This window comes from Lygodium microphyllum, chromosome 20 (assembly GCF_053477565.2).
Source record: "Lygodium microphyllum isolate KBCC chromosome 20, Lygodium_microphyllum_v1.1.10, whole genome shotgun sequence".
In the NCBI taxonomy this organism is placed as follows: domain Eukaryota; kingdom Viridiplantae; phylum Streptophyta; class Polypodiopsida; order Schizaeales; family Lygodiaceae; genus Lygodium; species Lygodium microphyllum.
Window position 1 is genome coordinate 46,369,051 of NC_141154.1, and position 23,738 is coordinate 46,392,788.

The 23,738-nt window shown below is 42.5% G+C and overlaps 1 protein-coding gene and 2 pseudogenes across 1 annotated transcript; all 3 read left to right on the forward strand.

The window, feature by feature from the left end:
• The first annotated feature begins 6,080 nt into the window (after nucleotides 1-6,080).
• LOC148018885 (small ribosomal subunit protein uS5y/uS5u/uS5v pseudogene) lies at nucleotides 6,081-7,535 on the forward strand (annotated as a pseudogene).
• Nucleotides 7,536-15,508: 7,973 nt separating this feature from the next.
• LOC148018886 (urease accessory protein G pseudogene) lies at nucleotides 15,509-16,441 on the forward strand (annotated as a pseudogene).
• Nucleotides 16,442-16,455: 14 nt separating this feature from the next.
• LOC148018887 (small ribosomal subunit protein uS5w-like) lies at nucleotides 16,456-16,945 on the forward strand. Its single transcript, XM_087701275.1, has 2 exons — nucleotides 16,456-16,508; nucleotides 16,600-16,945. Exons 1-2 carry the CDS (start codon nucleotides 16,456-16,458, stop codon nucleotides 16,943-16,945), a joined length of 399 nt encoding a protein of 132 aa, XP_087557401.1.
• The last annotated feature ends 6,793 nt before the right edge of the window (nucleotides 16,946-23,738 follow it).

Here is a 23,738-nt window from a genome sequence, read left to right on the forward strand (position 1 = left end):
TATGGTTGAAAAAGAAACAGGTCTGCAAGTAAAATGCCTAAGGTCAGATGGAGGGGGAGAGTACCTCTCAAATGAGTTTGCAAGGTTCCTGCAGGAGCATGGCATAAAGCAGCAATATTCATGCAGTCATACCCCACAGCAAAATGGAATTGCAGAAAGAAAAAACAGACATATTGGAGAGGTGTCTCGTGCCATGCTCAATGAAAAAGACCTGCCAGATTTTTATTGGGCTGAAGCAGTTGCTACAGCAGTCTACATAATGAACAGGACTCCCACTGCAGCAATACATGGAATGACTCCAGAGGAGAGGTATACTGGTAGGAAACCAGATATTTCTCATTTGAAAATTTTTGGTTGCATTGCCTATGTACATGTGCCAGATGAGTTGAGATCCAAGTTGGATCCAAAAGCTGAGAAGTGCATCTTTATTGGTTACTCTCTGCAGCAAAAAGGGTATAGATGCTATAACCCTTCTACTCGTAAGTTTACAGTGAGCAGAGATGTTGTTTTTGATGAGATGAGTAGCTGGTATAAACCAGTAAATGTGATTGATGATGTAGATGCACAAAATGGTAATGCTGCACAGAATTCACAGCAGCAGTCACAAAATATTAGTGGACCTGGAGCATCCTCTAGCAGTGGTTCACATTCTTCACCATGGACAGGTAGATTGAGATCAGGAGAATCTTCTCTAAGCAATGCAGATAGTGGTATGCAGGTATCACGAAAAGGAAAAGAGAAGGTTGATCAGCCCATGTTTGATGTGAATGCAGGTCACTCTTATGTGGATGGTGAATCCAGTGGCTCAGAACAGAGCATTGATGATGAGTTGGGTATTCCTTCTATTGTTACACCTGGAGTAAGGAAGACCAGGGATGTTTTGAGAGCACCTGGGAGTGAACCTACTTTGCGCAGGTCTACGAGAGCTAGGTACCCTGTGGATAGGCTGAAATATGATGGATTTACAGCCATTCACTATGCATATATGGTTAAAGTGATACAGGAACCAGAACCCACTTCTTTTGAGCAAGCCATGGGAAAAGAAAAATGGGAGAAAGCCATGGATGAAGAAATGGATGCCTTGGAGGCAAATGCTACATGGGAATTGGTACCTTTACCTAAAGGTAAGAATGCAATTGGCTGTAAGTGGGTTTATAAGGTGAAACACAATGCAGATGGTTCTGTGAACAGATACAAGGCAAGATTAGTAGTCAAGGGGTATGCACAAACATATGGAATTGACTATGAAGAAACATTCAGTCCGGTTGCAAGGATGGCAACCGTAAGAGCAGTCATTGCTATGGCTGCATCAAAGGGATGGTCTTTACATCAGATGGATGTAAAGAATGCCTTCTTGCATGGTGATTTGCAAGAAGAGGTCTATATGGAGCAGCCACCAGGTTATGTGCATGCTGTTCATCCTGAGTTTGTTTGCAGGTTGAAGAAAGCTTTGTATGGTTTGAAGCAAGCACCTAGAGCATGGTCTGACAAGATAGGACAGTATCTTGTCACTATTGGCTTTCAGATTTCCAAGGCAGATTTCTCACTTTATGTGAGAAAAACAGAGAAAGGTATTATGCTGCTTGTCATTTATGTTGATGATTTGATTATGACAGGTGACAGTGATGAAGATATTCTTCATGTGAAAATGCTATTGAAGCAGAAGTTTGAGATGAAGGATTTGGGAGAGCTGCGTTATTTCTTGGGCATTGAGGTGATTAGATCACCAAGTGGGATACAGCTCTTGCAGAGGCAGTATGGACTGGACATGCTGTCCAAATATGGGATGATAGGCTGTAAGCCTATTTCAGTTCCTTTGGAGCAAAATGTGAAGCTGAGCACAGATGCAGGTGAGCTTCTAGAAGACCCTACTATGTACAGACGCATAGTAGGAAGTTTGATTTATATGACTATTACCAGGCCAGATTTGAGCTATGCTGTTGGATTGGTAAGTCAGTTTATGCAGGCTCCAAGGAAACCACATTTGGATGCGGCTAGACGCATACTCAGGTATGTGAAGTCCACATTGCAGTATGGACTATTTTATGAGACTGGGGTTCAGATACAGTTGCATGGATACACTGATGCTGATTGGGCTGGTAGTATTTCTGATAGACGATCTACCAGTGGATATGTGTTCTCTTTTGGGAGTGCTGCAGTCACTTGGAGCAGCAAGAAACAGCCTACAGTTGCCTTGTCGAGCACAGAGGCTGAGTACAGGGGTGCAGCAATGGCTGCATGTGAGGTAGCTTGGTTGCATAAGCTACTTTATGATATGCATCAGTCTACAGATGGACCAGTTGTCATTTATTGTGACAACATGAGTAGTATACACTTGGCAAATAACCCAGTCTATCATGCTAGAACAAAGCACATTGAGGTGCATTATCACTATGTGCGAGAGAGGGTTTTACTAGGTCTTATTGATCTAGTTTATGTCAGCACAGAGGATCAGGTAGCTGACATATTTACGAAGGCATTGGGCGCAGAGAAGCTGCGCAAGTTCAGAGACCTGCTTGGTGTGCAGGAATTGGGATTGAGCTCGAGGGGGAGTGTTGAGATATCGAGCTCTACTCGTGATACGCCAGGGTGACCGTTGTGTATTTATGTCACCGACTTGTCAGTTGCAGACGCGGTTGGTACACCGCCCATGAATAATAGCTACATGATAGCTATCCTTATCTACTCTAGTTCGTGGCTCAGTTAGTATGCCACCTTAGTTAGTTGAGTTTGGTTTGAGACCCATATAGAGGGTTCTTCTATTTCTTTGTACTTGAGTTCTTTTGGCTTACACAACTAAGAAGAGGAAAACTGTTTTCAGCCTCCACCCTTGTGTGTCTTCCCCCATTGTGCAAGCAAGAAAGCTTCAAGCGAGACTCCTTCCTTCTCTCCCACAATCTTGACAGCTGCACCATAAACAAATGCTCATTTCTGTCATCACCCTATCTACTAGAAGATGCATAATTCCCTTGTTGCAATTTTCCATTCATGATGTCATTCTGCTTTTTATAGCAGTCTTTAGCCATATGACCCATTTTACCACAGTAGTAGCATTCAACATTACTGTTTGCATTTTGGCCTCTTTGCCATCCACCACGACCTCTTTGGCTCCCCCTGCCTCTAGAGTTACCACGTCCTCCTCCATAGGACCGGTTTTCTAGAGTTTGCTGCATATTCTGATTTCTACCACGGCCTCCAAATCGGCCTCCTCTACCTCTGCCTCTACCTCTTCCAGCATTCGAGTAGAAGATAGCTTCTTTTGAAGTTCCTCCTAAAGAAGATGCACCACCATTTCTCTGGTCCTCAGAAATTAGAAGAGCAATCAACTCCTCAAAATCAGGAAATCTTTTACGGACGGAAATGGATGTTCGGAACTGTGCATAATCCTTTCCTAGACCATTCAAGGTCACAGAAACTAAATCATCATCTTCCACTGGTGACCCAATAGAAGGAAGTGCATCTGCAATCTTCTTCACCTTCATGTGGTGGTCATTGATGCTCATAATTTCTCTTTGCACATTATGCAACTCTTGCTTGAGTTGTATTTTCCTGGCTTGCGTATTTGTGCTATACATTTTTTACAAAGTATCCTATGCCTCCTTTAGCGTACTTGCATCTTGAATATGCACAATCATAGAGTCTGAAATGCTGATAGACAGTCAATACATAACTTTCCTGGCTCTCTCATGCCATGCTTTAAATGCCTGCATTTGATGTTGATTGGGAACATCAGGAAGAACTGGTTCTTCATTTCCTACAACAAATTCCCAATATCCTTTTTCCATAAGGAAATTCGTCATTCTAAACTTCCATGCTTGGAAGTTGTTCTTGTCAAGCTTTTCAGTGACAATCTGTGAAAGAGAATCAGACGCCATTACAGAACACTGCAAAAAATTCTGTCACTGCAAAGAACACAGCTTCAGTCTCACAAGGGCAAATCTGCAAAACTGACGAAAATGGTATTTGACCACACAGTCACTTCCTAGTGACGATTTTGCATCAACAAGCAACAAGGATGATTCTGTAACTCCCAATGTCCCTGCGCACAGGCATACGATACAATTTCTACAGTAACTTTTCACCGACCTGTAGAACAGTGGTCGCACAGCATAAAATAGGGCCTTTTCCTGAGTGCGCGTAGAAAACTTCCACCTCCAAAACAGGCCCCGAAATGCCCTCTTGCTACACCGCGAAGGGCGTCTCAATCTGAGACAATGCACTCTTGCACTTTCCGGCTGTGCTACCTGCAGAGACTTGCTTCCAAAACAGAAAAATGAAAGCAACACTGGTCCTCTTACCAGAACACTGCGAACTTGGCTTGCTTTCTTGAGCTCCTTACCACGAACAAGGCTCTGATACCATGTCAAGATTGTGGGAGAGAAGAAAGGAGTCTCACTTGTAGCTTTCTTGCTTGCACAATGGGAGAATACACACACAGGTGGAGGCTGAAAACAGTTTTCCTCTTCTTAGTTGTGTAAGCCAAAAAGAACTCAAGTACAAAAGAAATAGAAGAACCCGATATATGGGTCTCAAACCAAACTCAACTAACTAAGGTGGCATACTAACTGAGCCACGAACTAGAGTAGATAAGGTAGCTGTCATCTAGCTATTATTCATGGGCGGTGTACCAACTGCATCTGCAACTGACAAGTCGGTGACATAAATGCACAATGGTCACCCTGGCATATCACGAGTGGAGCTCGATATCTCAATACTTACAGCCACCGCTGGAGTGGGCACAAGTAAGCTTTGGCATGAAAGGTTTGGACACATCGGATTTGCAGTGTTGAAGGAGATGCAAAAGCAAGGTATGGTTGCTCACCTACCTACAATAACTGAATTGAAGGAACCATGTGAAGCTTGTATGGTGGACAAGCAACAGAGAAAGGCATTTCCACAAGAAAGCAAGAATAGAGCACATGCTCCTCTAGAGTTGGTGCATGTTGACTTGTGTGGTAAGATGCCTACACAGGCCTTGGGGGGATCTTCTTATTTTATGTTGATTGTCGACGACTACAGTAAGAAGATGTGGGTGTACTTCCTTCGTGATAAGGCTCAAGCTTTTGGTAAGTTTAAAGAATGGCTAAAACTTGTTGAGAATAAAACAGGGAAAAGTGTGAAGAAATTTAGAACAGATGGTGGTGGTGAGTTCAACTCAAAGGAGTTTGAAGGCTTTTGCAAGAGCAAAGGGATTAAGCATCAATTGACGACGCCTCACACACCTCAGCAGAACGGTGTTGTGGAACGCAGGAATCGCACCATTGTGGAGATGGCAAGATGCATGCTAAAGGGCAAGGGCTTGCCTAACCATTTTTGGGCTGAAGCTGTTAATACTACAGTCTACATTTTAAATCAGAGCTATACAAAGGCTCTCAAGGGAAAAACACCTCATGAGGCTTACACGAGTAAGAAACCATCTGTCTCACATTTCAGAATTTTTGGTTGTGAATGTTTTGCACATGTTCTAGATGAGAAGAGAAACAAGTTACAACCAAAAAGCAAAAAATGTATCTTCTTGGGTTATAGTGATGAGCAGAAGGCTTACAAATTATATGACCAAGAGGCAAAGAAGATCATCGCGAGCCGTGATGTGGTGTTCAAGGAGGAACCACATACAGTGGAGGAGGAGAAGGCAAGTTCTTCCACTTTATCATCAAGCGAAGAAGTAGTCCACTATGAACCTGTCCCTAGAGCTGTCCCTATCCTTAAGGAGGAGGAAGCATCATCTTCAGATGATGAGGAAAACGTTCACCAACCTGACATTACCCCATCGGAAAAGCCATTGCCGCTGTCGTATTGCTGCGCATTCGAGGTGTGTAAACCACCCAAAAGTTGTGTGTGTGATTTGATACTTTGTACATACTTAGTTGTTATGTTTGCTCTTTCATTTTATGCCGAAGACAGAGAAGAATAAGGAATTTTGGTAGATTGGTGACTCGAGATGCAATCTCATGGACCACTTTGATTGTGACCAAGGGTTCGTTTGAAAGCTTGTGACAACATTGGAGCCATTGAGCAGGGGAACCTAGTATTTATTCAGCTGACACTGGACAGTGTTGTATCTGATTTGGCCATTGGCAATGCACTGGTTGACATGTATGTGAAATGTGGGAGGATGGAAGATGTACGAAATGTTTTAATCGACTACCTAAACAAGATAATGTCTCTTGGGGCTCAATTATTGCAGGGTATGCTCAGCGTGGGCAAGGGATACTGGCTCTCAAACTCTTCGAGAAAAATGCAGTAACATGGCATGAAACCAGACGAGTTCATGTTCTCTACAGCTTTGAAAGCATGTGGAACCACAGGCAATGAAGAATGGGGCGGCTGAATATGTGTGAAATATCACTAATTAGTCGGCTATTTTCAGGAAAAAGCTAATTTGAGGACCACTTTTGGAGAGAAATTGGGAAAGGGAGGCGTAGAAAACGTGGAAGGAGGAGACTAATAAGGGATTTTTCAAAGACTAAAGAGGGGATTTTCAAAAGCTAAAGAGGGAGGGAAAAGCAAGTGTATGGGATGAAAAAAGAGGTGGAGGCTAATCGGGACAGGGGAGTTTACGCTGAATCTGAGAAAGAGGAAGAAACAGAGCATTAGAGAGAGAAAACAGGGAGGATACTCTGTAGCTAACGAGAGAAGACGCAGAATTCCTAGTGAAGCATGGCGCCCTTGCTCCTGAGAGGATAAGAGCTATAGAAACTGGTGGCTGTCCTCATGCAGCTGTTCGAGAAGATATAAGTATAAACCTTGGCCCATTGGAGGATCTATCCAGGACCTTTTCAACAGATATTTTGCTTTGCGAATCAGGAGGAGACAATCTGGCTGCCAATTTTAGCAGAGAGCTTGCAGACTATATCATATATATCATAGATGTTGCCGGAGAGGATAAGATTCCTCGCAAAGGAGGACCAGGAATTACATAGGCTGATCTTCTGGTGATCAATAAGACTGATCTAGCAGATGCTGTGGGTGCTAATTTGGAAGTGATGGAACGGGGTACTCTCTGCGGCTGATTGGAGAACAGGGAATGATTACGCGAATCTGGGGAAGAAAGGAGGACGAAGGGGGATGCCTCACGAAGCACACTAGACGAGGAATTCAAAAAGCGGCAGAAAATTTATGGGAGAATATCGGGAGCAGGAGGATGATCTTATTAAATTGAAACGTGAAGCCATGTTGGCCTGGGTGTAAAGTGCAGCAAGGAGGTTGTGACTGTCATCCGTGGCGCCATCATCCTGGCCAAGCTCTCCGTCATCCCTGTGCGCCGAGGGTATACTGTGCCCTGCAAGGTCACTGGGAAATGTGGGTCCGTCACTGTCCGCCTTGTGCCTGCACCTCGTGGTTCAGGTATTGTTGCTGCACGTGTTCCCAAGAAGGTTTTGCAGTTTGCAGGGATTGAAGATGTATTCACCTCATCCAGGGGCTCCACTAAAACGCTTCGAAATTTTGTGAAGGCAACATTTGACTGCTTGCTGAAGACCTACGGTTTCTTGATTCCTGATCTTTGGAAAGAGACAAGGAAACAGAGGGGGTGACTGAAAATCCTTCGACAAGAGGAGGCACGGCATTTGTGAAGCTTTGGAGGAGATGAATAGAAATCTGCTTCTTCTCCAGCTTAACTCATATGTTTGTTGTCCTTTGTCTGCATCTAATCGGAGGAGAAATGAAGCAATTTTTAGAAGGAAAGCTTGCTTTTGATCTCAAAGCCTCTTGCTCCTAGCCTAGCAAGAGGTACCTCTGGCATCAGCAGTATCAGGCCATTACACCAGATGCTTCTGACCTTGTGCAAGAAGCTTGATAAATTAATTGAATACTTAAACAGAATATATCATATAATCTTAATGCAAATGGAAGCATATCCAACAGCTTAGTCCGGCTCCTTTGTTTGATTCGAAGACCTAACATCGCTGTGTGTACTTGAAGGATCTTTACATTTATGTGCAGTGCAAACCCGTGCAATCAAAGAAGACTACCTTTTGGCACGTTACCAAAGAAGAAAGATTTAGGTATGGAGGGATGAAACATGAATCAACTCTATTGTAGCTCATGAGGAGATATGTGTGAAAAAGAAGAACAACCTGTCCAGAGAAGAGAAGAAAAACAGTCGTCCTGGGAAAAAAATCAGACAGTCATCCTTGGGAGAATAACAACAGTAATTACAACTGGAACTTGAGCTTGGTAATTATGTTCTCTCATACGGTGTTAATAGATATGGCCTGAAAAGCTTTTGAATCGGAAAGCCCTCATCCAAATGTTGCAAAGCTTTCTTCTAATTCAGATGATGGCATGTCAATGCCTCATGAAGAGCCATCAGTTTTGTCTTGATTTAAGTACCATTAGTCCTTGAACCATACCATCAAACTAACTTGAAGAAAGAAGTCGTGCTGTCCAAATTTCCAGCTCACCGATTGCTATTTCTGCTTTTATGCCTGTATATCATGATTGATGAGAAAACATGAGATTTCAAGGCATATTCTAAGCTTTCCTTTGATCATCCATATTCCTCAATAGAAATTATGTTTGTTCCTGATAAAGAGTGCCAGAAATCTGATTTATTAGCCACAATTGATGACTATCTCTGGGTCTGACAATTCAGAGGCTGCTCAAGTTTCTTCTTCTTGAAACAGTGTCTTGGGATCATTTTCTCATCTTGATTATTCACCTGTTTGATCTTTTATCCTGAAATTAGTCAAGGTCTTCTGTAGACACGACTTTGCTTTGCTTTGGCAAATCCTTCGACATCTTTGGTGAACCCGACGTGAAAGCGTCGCAGAAATTTCAAGATGGGAGATACTTCAGCCTCTATTTCAGCTTCTTCTACAACTCCAGCTGTGTCTACTTCAGCTCCATCAATGACTGCTGCATCAAGTACTTCAACGGAGGATCTAAAACAGATTTTGCAGAATATGTCCATGTATATGCAGCTCCAAAATCAGCAAACACAATTGTATATGCAGCAGCAACAACAATTGCATCAACAACAGTTGTCTCAGCAAAGGCAACTCTATTCGGAGCAGGAGAATGCAAACAGCGCGACTAAGGCTATTGAAGCAGTTGAGAGTGAGAAGAAGCTATTTGACGGGCGTAATGTTTCAGCATATTTGAAGACATATGAGATCAAGATGGGGTTTTTTGGAGTTCCTGCTAGACTTATGAGTAAGTACTTCCTTCGTCTTGTCACACCTGCTTTGAGGACAAAAGTGACTGATCTTTTTATTCAAAATATACATTGGCAAGATTTTAAGAAGGCCTTGAAAGAAGAATACTTCCTTGAGGACTTTGGTATGGCTACTCGACGGTCATTCCGAGAGTGGGTCTACATGCCAAACAAAGGTCTCGCTGCTTCGGAGTTGATTCGAGAATTCGAAGAGAGGTATAGTCAGCTTGATGCCATTGAACAAAGAGCATTGGATGTTGAAAAAGTTGAACTTTTCTTGCAAGCTGCAGATCCTGCTCTTCAAGAAGAATTGGGTGAGCTTCTTGAAGATCGCACGAAGCCTATGGGTCTTAAAACTGATTGGCAGGATGCTCAGGATGCAGTCTCGACTTTGACCAAGAGGAGGATATGGAAGACTCGCCTACAGAATGGTTCCATGACACCTACACCATCATCTGCTCCTATGCCTACTTCTATCCCTGTTATTTCTTCTCCTCCTCAACCAGTTTCTTGGCCTATGCCAGTGCCTACTGTTTCCACTCCACCTATTCCTCCTGTTCCACGACCGATGCCTACACCTTCTGTTCCAAAACCATCCGCTCCATCGGTGCCTACCTCTATTGATGACATAATTAAAGGCATCACAGATTTGACACTTGAGTCAGTCAAAGCGGAGTTAGTGGGAAAGTTGAAGGAGCAGTTTGCTTCAACTGTGCCTACTACTTCTTCTAGTGCTCCTACTGCACCTAGGAGTGCTCCTAGTGCACCTAGGAGAGATCGGAGATGTATTTGGTGTGATAGTACGGAGCATCAGCATTGCAGGGATTGTGACTCTTTCCAGGATGCAAGGAGGCAGAATTTGGTATATTGGGGGCAAGATGGTAAGATTTGGTTGACTGAGACAGGAGCTCCACTTGCTACCAACTTTGGTAAAGGTGGAATGAAGAAGTTAATGGAGGACACGGCTGCGCGTACTTCTTATGTGACAGCTAGAGGTGATGCTTCTGCATATGGAGTACAGATTGAGAAGGGATCAGAGACTCAGTCCGCACTATGGACTTATGCTATGGAGACTGCAAACAAGGGAAAAATTCAGCAAACTGTTTTGACTAGTGCAGGCTCTAGCATCAGATCAGAGACAGGTTGGGACTCGCCTGTTGACAGGTACTCTATTTATGCTTATTTGGCTAAATCTCATGGTGCAGATGTACTTGTTGAGGAGAAACGTAAGAGGGATGAAGAAAATCCAAGTGCAGCTAAGAAGACTAGAGGGGGTGAGTTTGTTTCTCCACCTACTGCAGGACCGTCTTCAAGACCAGGGCCAGATCGACAGATGGGGGATGCTCAAAAGAGAGAAAAGAGGCAAGAGTCTAGAGAGAGAAAGCAGCCAGGATTCAGATTGATGTCCGATATTGAGACATCTACAGACATGAAGAAAATCTTTAATGATAAGATACTTGGCAGTGAGGTGACTTTCACTATTTCTGAGATTTTGGGCATCTCAAAAAGAGAGTTTCAGGATCAGTTTCAGGAGGTCTTGAAGAGGAAAAGACATGCATTGGCTACCACTGATACACAGGGAGTTTTGATTGGAGAGTTGGATGAGGATGAGGATGAGGTTATGGTTGATAATGCTTCTGTTTTTCCGCAGGTAGAGAAGAGGGTTCAGCCTATGCATTATGCTGAAATTGATGAGCCTGTCATGATACCGCGTAGTCACTTTTCGCGGAGCCATTGGGCTAGGGCAACTACAGAGACGATGGTAAAGGTTGGAGAGAAACAGGTGTCTTATGTTGCATTGGTTGATCATGGTTCAGAGATTAATCTCATAGTTCGTGGAGTTTATGAGAGTAACAGATGGCCTATGGATGTAGAGCATGGGTGGCGTATGAGAGCTGCCAATAACACTGCAGGTGATTTGTATGCTGCCTGTCCTAGTGTCAGGGTATCTATTGGTGATGTAGAGGAGGATTTTCATTTCTTTGTGCAGGATTCATGCTCTTATCCCATAATTCTTGGTCAGCCATTCATTACAGAGATGCGCATGGAAACAAAGGTCATGGATGATGGATCTGCTTATGCACGGATTCGCAGTAAAGATGGTATGAGAGCAGTTCAGTTTATGACTGTATGTGTGAACCATGTTAGAAACAGAGATACTCTCAGAGATGCACCCTTGCCCACTGTGAGGGATTCGGGTTTTCATTAGGTACCGCCGTTTCGCGAGACGACGGTGGTACAGAGCAGAGGAGATTGGAGTTCTCGCCTCCTGGCAGCAGCAGTGTTTTCTCCTCCGGTTATGTTGGGATTACAGCAAACAGTTCGATGAGCTATCAGAAGACTTCTAGGTTGCCTAGAGCTGCCAGGCAGTATATATGCAGGAAGGAGAAAAATTTGAAAAATGTAGGAATTTTGGAGGATGATGAGCATATAGATGGTATGTATGACAGTGTGATTTGTGCAGATACGATGGCAGAGATGGGAGATATGCTGAAAACTGATATGCTGAATTGTCATGGTAATGTATTAGTGCAATCCCTAGACATGTTTCATGAAATTGCAGATTTTGTGTCACAGATTGAGTCAGAGGCTGAGGAAACTCAGCAAAGAGTGTTGAGTGCTGAAGAAATTCAGCAAACAGAGTTTCCAGCTGGTTATGATCAGCTTTCAGAGAGACAGAGGGCTGAAAATTTTCAGCCAAAAGAGTTTACTGCTGAAATATTTCAGCATTCAGAGTTTGGGGCTGTTTCTATGCAGTCCATAGAGCAGAGGGCTGAGAATATTCAGCCATTGGAGTGCAGAATTGCTGATTTACAGCAAGGTTTATGTAATGCAGAAGAGCATAAAGAAGCCAGGGTTGACACGAAATACAAAACTGTGGATAAGAAGGTGAAGGCGGTTGCTGTACCGCTTCCACCTGACAGTGATCAGCAAATAGAGAGGGCTGCTAAACAGCAAATTTTGAGGAATCCGGAGCATATTGGTCATAAGTTTTCAGCAGAGACTCTTGCTGAATTGAAAATTGGAAATGGTGATTTCTTGTTACCCATGGAGAAGCAATGCTTTCAGGAGATGCTTGAGCATCATGGAAGGGGATTTGCTTTTGTCCCACATGAGATTGGATGTGTGAATCCTGATATTGTTGCTCCTATGGTCATTTTTACTATTCCTCATATCCCATGGAATCTCCGACCTATTCCAGTGCCTAAAGCACACTTGCCAAAGCTAATTGATTTGTTGAATGAGAAAATCAGGATGGGAATCCTTGAGCCTTCATCTGCACCATACTCAAACATGTGGTTTACAGTTCCAAAGAAGAATGGTACTCTTCGATTTATTCAGGACATGCAGCCAGTGAACAGAGTTACTATCAGGAATGTTGGTATAGGTCCAGTTGTGGATGAGTTTGTAGAGGCATTTGCTGGACATGCCATCTATTCTTTGGGTGATTTGTATTCAGGATATGATCAGTTTCAGCTGGCTTTGGAAAGCAGGGACATAACCACCATGAGAACTCCTATTGGGCTTTTCAGGATGTGTACCTTGCCTCAAGGTGCCACTAATTCTGTTGCGCATATGATGAATGCCATGCATAAGGTCCTTCGTGATTACATACCTCAGCTTACTATGCCTTTCTTGGATGATGTGCCCATTAAAGGGTGTGCAGAAGAAGAGAAGAATGAGAGCCTAAATGAGCAGGGATGCAGATACTTTGTGGCTGATCATATTTCAGCATGTGAGAAGATTTTGGCCAGGCTAGAAGAAGTGAACTTGACACTTTCAGGGCAAAAATCTGTTTTTGGAGTGAATGAGGTTGTCATTGTTGGGCATATGTGTGGATATTATGGCAGGAAACCCTCACCTGATAAGGTGAATGCTATAGACAAGATTGCAGAGTATTATTCTACTACTTCAGAGGTATGGAGATTCATTGGTGCTTGTGTATTTTATATGATTTGGATACCTCATTTTGCACACATAGCAGATTGTTTGTATCAGCTGCTTCGAAAGGGGCAGAAATTCTGTTGGGATGAGAGCCACACTAAAGCCATGCGGAAATTGAAGAAGTTATTGCAGAATGCTCCTACTCTCAGGAAAGCGGATTATAATTGTGATAGGCCTATTGTATTGACAGTTGACACTAGTCCAATTGGCATAGGTTGGGCTGTGGGTCAAGATGATGCAGATGGAAATAGGTATGCTATTCGGTTTGGGGCGAAAGTCCTAAACGAGAGATAGAGGAGATATCCGCAAATCAAGAGGGAGTTATTGGGGATTGTCACGGCTCTCAAATGTGACAAGGAGTACTTTATTGGAGCTTCAGTTGTGGTAGAGACAGATTGCTTGCCATTGATTGGCATGATCACGAGTTGCTCTACTCGGATATAGCCATGTTGAGATGGATTGCATACATCAAGTCATTAAATCCGGAATTTAAACACATAGCAGGGAAGGATAATCCAGTGGCAGATATGTTGTGTAGAGCCAGATATGATGATGAGGAGACTCTACTTGCAGAAGAGGATGATGCAGAAATTTCAGCCACTATGGTTGATCATGTTTGTCATGTCTATGATATTGTGGCTTTCATAGAAGAACTTTATGTTGGAGATTGGTTGCAGATTGGCAGGTACCTTAGTACACTAAGCAAAAGAGATGAATGGACAGATGAAGAGTTTAAGAAAATCAGAAGGAAAGCCTATGGATATTTTCTTAAGGACGGATTTCTTTGGAAGCATCCGAAGAAAAGAGGCGGATTACCTTTGCGGGTTGTCTGCGATAGAGAGACACAGTTACAGGTGATGAGGGAGTTTCATGAGAGTCCTTGGGCTGGTCATAGAGGAGTGTGGGCTACTTATGAGAAAATCAAGGAGAAATATTGGTGGAAAGGCATGTATAGAGATGTTTCTCACTTTGTTGAGACTTGCAGAGATTGCCAGATGTATTCAGTAGTGCGTCATAGAGATGAGCTTCATCCGACCTATCCGCTATGCATTCATTATAAGTGGGTAGTTGATTTGGTTACCATGCCTATGGGTCTATGGCAAATGAGATACATTGTTTTGGCTAGAGAGGATCTTACCAATCATGTTGAGGGCAGATCTTTGAGAACGAAAACCACTAGTGCAGTGTGTAAGTTCTTATTGGAGGAAATTTTCTACAGGTATGGTTGTGTGGGTAAGATCACTGCAGATCGTGGTGAATTAGATGCAGATGAAGCTAGGGAGTTTTTCTCTCAGCTAGGAATCAAATTGGCTCTAACCACAACATACAATCCACAGGGAAACGGAAAGAGTGAAAGAGGGCATCCGCCGATAGTGAAAGCATTAGCCAAAGCATGCAGAGGACGGATTGGAGAATGGCCGAGACTTCTACCATTTGCTTTGTGGGCTGATCGTACGACTCATAGTGTTACCACAGGATATATGCCTGCAGAGTTGATGTATGGTCAGAAACCTGTTATGCCGATTGAGACTTGTGCTTTGACTTGGTCAGTTTTACCTTGGCAGGAGGATTTGACGAGAGAGGAGCTCTTAGCTCTTCGGATTCAATAGTTAGAGAGGAGACCTGAGGATATTCAGCTAGCTATTGACAGCTTGAAGGTTGCTAGACTAAGGAATAAGGACAGGTTTGACAGCAGGCATCGCTTGCGGCCTAGAGCAATAGAAGAGGGAGATTGGGTATTGGTCTTTGATAGCAGCCTTGAAAATCAGCATACTGCACTTCGGAAGATGGTGAAAAGATGGTTTGGGCCATACATAGTTAGACATGTCTTTGATAATGCAACATATGAGCTGACTGAATTGGATGGGACAGTGCTTAGAGTGCCTATTGCTGGAAAAAGAATCAAGATTTTCAAGAAAAGGGATGATGAGGACTATGCATTGGAAGAATTTTCAAGAGAAGAGCAACGACAAGAAACTCCAATGGAAGAGTCAGATAATCTTGTTGATCTACCGGAAATGCATAATGAAGAGATTGATCTGTTTGTGGATCTAGATGATAATGATCATGGGTAGTTGGCCCATCCGGAGGATGCGCAGGATTAGAAGGGGTGGATGTCGTATTGCTGCGCATTCGAGGTGTGTAAACCACCCAAAAGTTGTGTGTGTGATTTGATACTTTGTACATACTTAGTTGTTATGTTTGCTCTTTCATTTTATGCCGAAGACAGAGAAGAATAAGGAATTTTGGTAGATTGGTGACTCGAGATGCAATCTCATGGACCACTTTGATTGTGACCAAGGGTTCGTTTGAAAGCTTGTGACAACATTGGAGCCATTGAGCAGGGGAACCTAGTATTTATTCAGCTGACACTGGACAGTGTTGTATCTGATTTGGCCATTGGCAATGCACTGGTTGACATGTATGTGAAATGTGGGAGGATGGAAGATGTACGAAATGTTTTAATCGACTACCTAAACAAGATAATGTCTCTTGGGGCTCAATTATTGCAGGGTATGCTCAGTGTGGGCAAGGGATACTGGCTCTCAAACTCTTCGAGAAAAATGCAGTAACATGGCATGAAACCAGACGAGTTCATGTTCTCTACAGCTTTGAAAGCATGTGGAACCACAGGCAATGAAGAATGGGGCGGCTGAATATGTGTGAAATATCACTAATTAGTCGGCTATTTTCAGGAAAAAGCTAATTTGAGGACCGCTTTTGGAGAGAAATTGGGAAAGGGAGGCGTAGAAAACGTGGAAGGAGGAGACTAATAAGGGATTTTTCAAAGACTAAAGAGGGGATTTTCAAAAGCTAAAGAGGGAGGGAAAAGCAAGTGTATGGGATGAAAAAAGAGGTGGAGGCTAATCGGGACAGGGGAGTTTACGCTGAATCTGAGAAAGAGGAAGGAACAGAGCATTAGAGAGAGAAAACAGGGAGGATACTCTGTAGCTAACGAGAGAAGACGGAGAATTCCTAGTGAAGCATGGCGCCCTTGCTCCTGAGAGGATAAGAGCTATAGAAACTGGTGGCTGTCCTCATGCAGCTGTTCGAGAAGATATAAGTATAAACCTTGGCCCATTGGAGGATCTATCCAGGACCTTTTCAGCAGATATTTTGCTTTGCGAATCAGGAGGAGACAATCTGGCTGCCAATTTCAGCAGAGAGCTTGCAGACTATATCATATATATCATAGATGTTGCCGGAGAGGATAAGATTCCTCGCAAAGGAGGACCAGGAATTACACAGGATGATCTTCTGGTGATCAATAAGACTGATCTAGCAGATGCTGTGGGTGCTAATTTGGAAGTGATGGAACGGGGTACTCTCTGCGGCTGATTGGAGAACAGGGAATGATTACGCGAATCTGGGGAAGAAAGGAGGACGAAGGGGGATGCCTCACGAAGCACACTAGACGAGGAATTCAAAAAGCAGCAGGAAATTTATGGGAGAATATCGGGAGCAGGAGGATGATCTTATTAAATTGAAACGTGAAGCCATGTTGGCCTGGGTGTAAAGTGCAGCAAGGAGGTTGTGACTGCCATCCGTGGCACCATCATCCTGGCCAAGCTCTCCGCCATCACTGTGCCCTGCAAGGTCACTGGGAAATGTGGGTCCGTCACTGTCCGCCTTGTGCCTGCACCTCGTGGTTCAGGTATTGTTGCTGCACGTGTTCCCAAGAAGGTTTTGCAGTTTGCAGGGATTGAAGATGTGTTCACCTCATCCAGGGGCTCCACTAAAACGCTTGGAAATTTTGTGAAGGCAACATTTGACTGCTTGCTGAAGACCTACGGTTTCTTGATTCCTGATCTTTGGAAAGAGACAAGGAAACAGAGGGGGTGACTGAAAATCCTTCGACAAGAGGAGGCAGGGCATTTGTGAAGCTTTGGAGGAGATGAATAGAAATCTACTTCTTCTCCAGCTTAACTCATATGTTTGTTGTCCTTTGTCTGCATCTAATCGGAGGAGAAATGAAGCAATTTTTAGAAGGAAAGCTTGCTTTTGATCTCAAAGCCTCTTGCTCCTAGCCTAGCAAGAGGTACCTCTGGCATCAGCAGTATCAGGCCATTACACCAGATGCTTCTGACCTTGTGCAAGAAGCTTGATAAATTAATTGAATACTTAAACAGAATATATCATATAATCTTAATGCAAATGGAAGCATATCCAACAGCTTAGTCCGGCTCCTTTGTTTGATTCGAAGACCTAACATCGCTGTGTGTACTTGAAGGATCTTTACATTTATGTGCAGTGCAAACCCGTGCAATCAAAGAAGACTACCTTTTGGCACGTTACCAAAGCAGAAAGATTTAGGTATGGAGGGATGAAACATGAATCAACTCTATTGTAGCTCATGAGGAGATATGTGTGAAGAAGAAGAACAACCTGTCCAGAGAAGAGAAGAAAAACAGTCGTCCTGGGAAAAAAATCAGACAGTCATCCTTGGGAGAATAACAACAGTAATTACAACTCGAACTTGAGCTTGGGAATTATGTTCTCTCATACGGTGTTAATAGATACGGCCTGAAAAGCTTTTGAATCGGAAAGCCCTCATCCAAATGTTGCAAAGCTTTCTTCTAATTCAGATGATGGCATGTCAATGCCTCATGAAGAGCCATCAGTTTTGTCTTGATTTAAGTACCATTAGTCCTTGAACCATACCATCAAACTAAATTGAAGAAAGAAGTCGTGCTGTCCAAATTTCCAGCTCACCGATTGCTATTTCTGCTTTTATGCCTGTATATCATGATTGATGAGAAAACATGAGATTTCAAGGCAGATTCTAAGCTTTCCTTTGATCATCCATATTCCTCAATAGAAATTATGTTTGTTCCTGATAAAGAGTGCCAGAAATCTGATTTATTAGCCACAATTGATGACTATCTCTGGGTCTGACAATTCAGAGGCTGCTCAAGTTTCTTCTTCTTGAAACAGTGTCTTGGGATCATTTTCTCATCTTGATTATTCACCTGTTTGATCTTTTATCCTGAAATTAGTCAAGGTCTTCTGTAGACACGACTTTGCTTTGCTTTGGCAAATCCTTCGACACCGCGCTGGGTGAAGCAGCTCTATGACCACAATAATCCTATGCCTGCATCTGTTGAGGAGAAGGCAGACGGACCAAGGAGGTCTCAGAGAATAGAGGAGCAAAGGAGGGCTTCTACTCACATAGTCAATATGGCATTGATGGTTGAGATTATGAGAGAAGTAAAGGAGCCAACTGACTTAGAAGAAGCACTGGCAGATCCATCATGGAAGGCTGCTATGCAGGCGGAGTATGACAGCATAATGAAGAATGACACTTAGGAGCTAGTGGATCGACCAGCAAAGCGGAAGGTTATTGGCACCAAGTGGATCTAGAAGGTAAAGTACAAGGCTGATGGTACCTTAGAAAAGTACAAAGCTAGACGAGTTGCCCAAGGATTTTCACAAGTTGAAGGGTTTGATTTTCAAGAGTCATTTGCCCCAACTGCCAGAATGACCACTATTCGCACGGTACTTGCAGTGGCTACCCACAAGAAGTGGCCAGTGTACCAAATGGACCCCATCATTGAAAATTAGACTTTAGTTGGACAAATGGATGATCAAGGACTACAACTAAGATATGATTGTTTCATTGAAGAGCTTAGGAATGAAAAACTTACCAAGTTGATTACTTGTGGTCAAAATAAAGGTAGGTTTTATGCTTTGGATGCAAGAACTCCTATCATACACATTTATATGTATGTTGAGACTAGACATGGATAAAATAAGGATCTTGAATTATGGAATAGAAGAATTGGGCATGTTAATTTGCAAAGGCTTGAACAAATACCATGTCTAGGCAAGTTATTCATGAGCTTCTAAATGTTGGTTATGTAAACTATGATCATATATGTGTGGCTTGTCGGTTTGGTAAGCAATCTAAACTCCCATTTCCAAAGAGGGAGATTTAGTACATATCCTTTAGAAATGCTACATTAAGATATTTGGAGTCCGTATCAAAATGTTTCTTTGAGTAGGAGTAGATTTTATATCACTTTTATTGATGATTTCAATAGGATGGCATAGTTGTATTTCTTGCAACATAGAAGTGAAACTTTTGAAAAACTTTCTAGAGTTCAAAGATATGGTAGAAAAGCAATTTAGCTGTTGCATGAAGTGTTTGAGATCTAATAATAGAGGAGAATCTATGTCAAATGCATTCTCTTACTACTTGGGAGACCATGGGAATAAGAGAAAGGTTATATGCAGATATACACCATAATAAAATGGTGTTGCAGAAAGAATGAACATGATCATTGTGGAAGTTGTAAGGCTATGATGAATTAGATGCATAGACCTACAACTTATTGGGTTGAGGCATTCCATATTATGAATATGACACCTATAGCTTAGACTCATCACATGTCTTTCTATGAGAAGATGTATGTAAGAACACTTATAGTTGCATATCTTACTGTGTTCGGTTGTGTATATTATGTTCATGTTCCTAATTATTTGAGGAGGAAAATGAAACCCAAGGCTATTAAATGTATTTTCCTTGGCTATCTAGATGAGAAGAAGGATTATAAATGCTATGATCCTATAATTAGAGAGGTCTGCTAAGTAGGGATATAAGGTTAAATGAGTATAAGTCTTGGTATAGATTGAAAGCTACAATTGAGATGGATGCTTATGAGAGAAATGATGAGGATGATGGTTATGGGAAGAAAACAACAACAAATAATGGTGAAATCAGCATATTGAGGACATTTCTGGACCTCAATACCATGAGGAGAGCATTGTCACTTATAGATCATGGAGTGGCAAGCTTAGGATTGCAAAGAAAAGGTAATTATTGCACATGGAAAGAAGCCCACCGGGTGAAAGTTCAGAGGGTGAATTTATGGATAATGAGTTTTATATAGCATATATTAGAACTCTAGAAATAAAGAGTGTAGGAAAGTATGTACCACCACATGCAAGAATTGTTGAAACACTTGTCTACTGCAACTCCAGCTGAGGAGATTGGATAGAGCAAGGTATTCAATTGATAGGTTGATGTATAATGGCTTTATGAAGATGCATTATGCATACATGGTATCTTATGTTAAGCATGTAGAGCCCACTTTCTTTGAAGAAGTAAATGGAAGAAAAGACTACAAGAGTGTTATGGATGAAGAAATAGATGCATTGACCAGAATAAGATATGGGATCTAGTTAAGTTGCCTTATGGCAACAAGGAAACTAGCTACAAATGGATGTATAATGTCAAGTGCAAATCAAATGGCTCATTGGAAAGATACAAAGCAAGGTTGGTGGCTAATGGTTATTAAGAGTATGATTTTAAGCCTAGAAAAAAGCTAGAAGAGTGCTAAATTTTGTTAATTTGAGGCAAAAATTGAAGCTCGCTAGAAGCAACGCATGCAGTCTCGACAATTTTAAGCAACTGTGGAAGGCAAGATTTAAAAGCATTTCTAAAGATAAACCTCATAGTAGTCTCAGATTTTTAGTAAATTTTCCAAGTGCTTGAATGAAGTGAATAAGTTTTAAGTACTGCAGGACTTCGAGATGGTCATGTACAAATTTTTTAACTTCAATTTGGATGCCAAAAACTGGAGCTACAAATGCCCGAGTGGCAAAGAGGATAAAAAAGGCCAGTGCAAAAGAGATTTGAGGGGAAAGGGGTGTGACCCTTGGGGCCCCTAAGCCCCAAATTTTTAATGTGATGGGGGGAGGGTCAGTTTATTTTGGTGATAGAAAAGAAAGAGGTCCTCCTTGGTGATGATGAGAAATTGAGGGGGGCCTAGAGAGGTCAAGAATACTCGTAGCAATGAGCTACATCAGTCTCTACCTGTAATTTTTTGCTTCCAATCACTCTTGCCTCTGACTTCATGAATGATGGACTAATCAAGAAGATCCAAAATCAAAATTTCTCTCTTTCTCTCTCTCTCTCTGTTGTAGGCTATTCATGTGAGAATTCTTGTGAGAAAATGGGGATGGAGATCGGTTGTCCGGCTTGAATCAGATTGATATGGGACCATGCCGATGGTGAGTAGTGATTATTAGGGATGTTTGGAGACTAAAGAAGAGTCCAAATAAAAGGGTACTAAGTCTCATTTTTAATGGAAAATCGGCATTTCTTCAACCTCTACTACTTTGGCTTTCCCTTTGACATCACTCTCATCTAAACTAATTATCCTAACATCATGATTCTCTGGCGGTTGGACAAGCAAGGGAGGCACCTCTGCAAGTGGTCGAGGATGCTGGAGAACTTGAACCGGTGGTGGAGTCCCTGGATTCGGTGGAACAAACCTTTCCCTAGGTGGTGTTACTTGTTGTCCCCTCCTTCTTGGTTGGAACCCATTTCCTAGAAAATGCCTAGGATGAGGGCAAAAGTACATACCATGGCCAATCTCCCCACAATTATAACAAACATACTCTCTTTCTTGTCTCCTTGGACCTCGATTGCCTTCATTTATGAGGGAAGGGGGTCGTACTCCTTGCACTAAATTTAACGAAAGGCTTTCAAGTTGATTAGTAATGCATTGTAGGAGCTCTTGCTGTGGTATCTCCGATTTAGGTGGGGCCTCTGCTATTTCTCTAGGCCTTGGCATGGTTGGTAAAACCTGCATGGGCTCAACTCCCCCCTTCAACTGGGCTTGATACTTCAATTTTCTATCTTTCTCCCTCGCATAAGTGACTGATTCTTCATAGGATGTGGGAAACTTTCCTTTGACCTTCTCCCTTAGTAGAGGATGGAGTCCAGCTAGAAAACAATCTTTCTTAAGGAAATCAGGTACTCTTTCTCCCTCGGCTAAAGAGGCTGTCCATTTATCCCACAATTTTATAAACATGCCTTCATATGCTTGGTACTCCCCTAGTAAGGTTTGGTGAAAATCTAAGAGTTGTCTCCAAATATCTTCAGGTGGCTCTGTATCTTGGTACTTGTGCATGAATGCTGTCTTGAGATCCTCCCAATTACCCCTTGTAGCCTCCGGGAGAGCTTGATACCACACTCGAGCATCACCTTTTAGAACTAAAGAGAAGGCCCGTACTTTGGTTGCTTCATCATCCCGGCCTGTGACTAGGAAGGCCATTTCTAAGTCATCCAAAAAGTCTAGAGCTTTCTCCCCTTTGTGCCCAAAAAAACTTGGAAATGCCATGTTGCCTTAGTAGAGTACGAAGATGAAAACGTCTAGACTTAAGTTGTATTTTATAAGGGGAAGGATGAATGGGTTCACAGATGCATTGATTTCAGCAAGACGTCTAGGCCCCAGTATACTTCTAATAATGCCTTGGAATCTAAGCTTTGTGCTAGCTACAATATACACAGTTTGCATAGCAAGTGGACGGATAGGTCCATACAACTCGTTCTGATTCATGAGAAACTATTATAATAGGATAAAGACATGTACATTGAAGGATGCATTGTAGTCTAGCATTGGGAAGATTATAGATTCTGGTGATACAAGAATCTCCCTTAATCTTTCAGCCCCAAAGTACATGACAAGACGCTGCTGGAAGAAAATCTTCCTACTGATGCATACATTAACTCGGATGTTTTGTATAGAGTGGAAGGTGTAGAAATTCGGGCCATTGTTATTATTCATGAGTGGAGACTACTTAAGGGAGTAGAGGGAATGCACTTTCTTAAATTATGAAGGATTTTTCCCAGAGTGTTTCTTTTTGGAACCCACCAACTTTGCTATACGGAGAATTTACTCACCAGTGATTGTTCTTGCCTTGGTGTGTCCATCCTCGGCGACATATATTTCATAAGGTGTGATGGCCACCTTTTCAACCACACCCAACCTTCGAGCTAACAACAGTTGAAGGTAGTCTCCATACTTTGCACTTCTACAAAACTCCACACCGTTCATGCATAGTTGTCCTCCTTTGATATGGATTAGGCCAGAGAGAGAGAGGGATTTGATGATTTGGAGACGAGGACCTCTCGGAAGGGCCTTCACTTTGTTTGCAAAACACTCACCACAATTATGAGAACCTAGCAATTGATGGCAACATAATTTTTTCCGTTGTGAGATAATGGAATTTCTAAAGTGAACACCTTTTACCCGCATACGTGCCGTCATCCGATAGGCATACTTTCTTTCTTGAGCTTCTTTAGGAGATAATTTTGGGAGTCGTGGACTTCGACCAGCTTCAAAAATAGTTGGTGAAGGCATTGAGGAAGAGCCACTTGGGGAACTTGTTGTAGAGGATGCACCACCATGTGTTGTATCATTCCACATAAGGAGGTAGAGAATTGTGGTTGAGAATGTCCTCAGTGGGGGCACCAAAAAATGAGGGCTGAAATGATGAACGGGTTCCCTCTTACCCATCCAACCTCCAATCCTCACTAAGAGAACTAAAGAGGGGCACCACCTAGCCAAAGGGAGGATGGGCTAGGACATCCCTTTTCTCAAAGAGAATCAAGAGAACCAAGACACAAATTTACAAGAGAGAATATATGTACTGGACATCATATTGGAATATAAGAGAGAGATGAGAGGAGAGGGAGACAAGAGGAGAAGAGGTAGAAGAAGCTTGCCATTATGCTACATGGAATGAGAAGATGAGAAGAGAGGGAGATAATAGGAGAAGAGATAGAGGAAGCTTGCCATTATACTACATAATAAAAGAACTTACTCATAGCTTACCTCAAAGAGAT

Excerpts from the sequence above, each read along its gene's own strand:
- LOC148018887 (XM_087701275.1), top strand. The coding sequence starts at position 16,456 with ATGATTACGCGAATCTGGGGAAGAAAGGAGGACGAAGGGGGATGCCTC. Across the intron at positions 16,509-16,599 it reads GAAGGGGGATGCCTCACGAA|CCATGTTGGCCTGGGTGTAA; the intron begins GCACACTAGACG and ends TGAAACGTGAAG.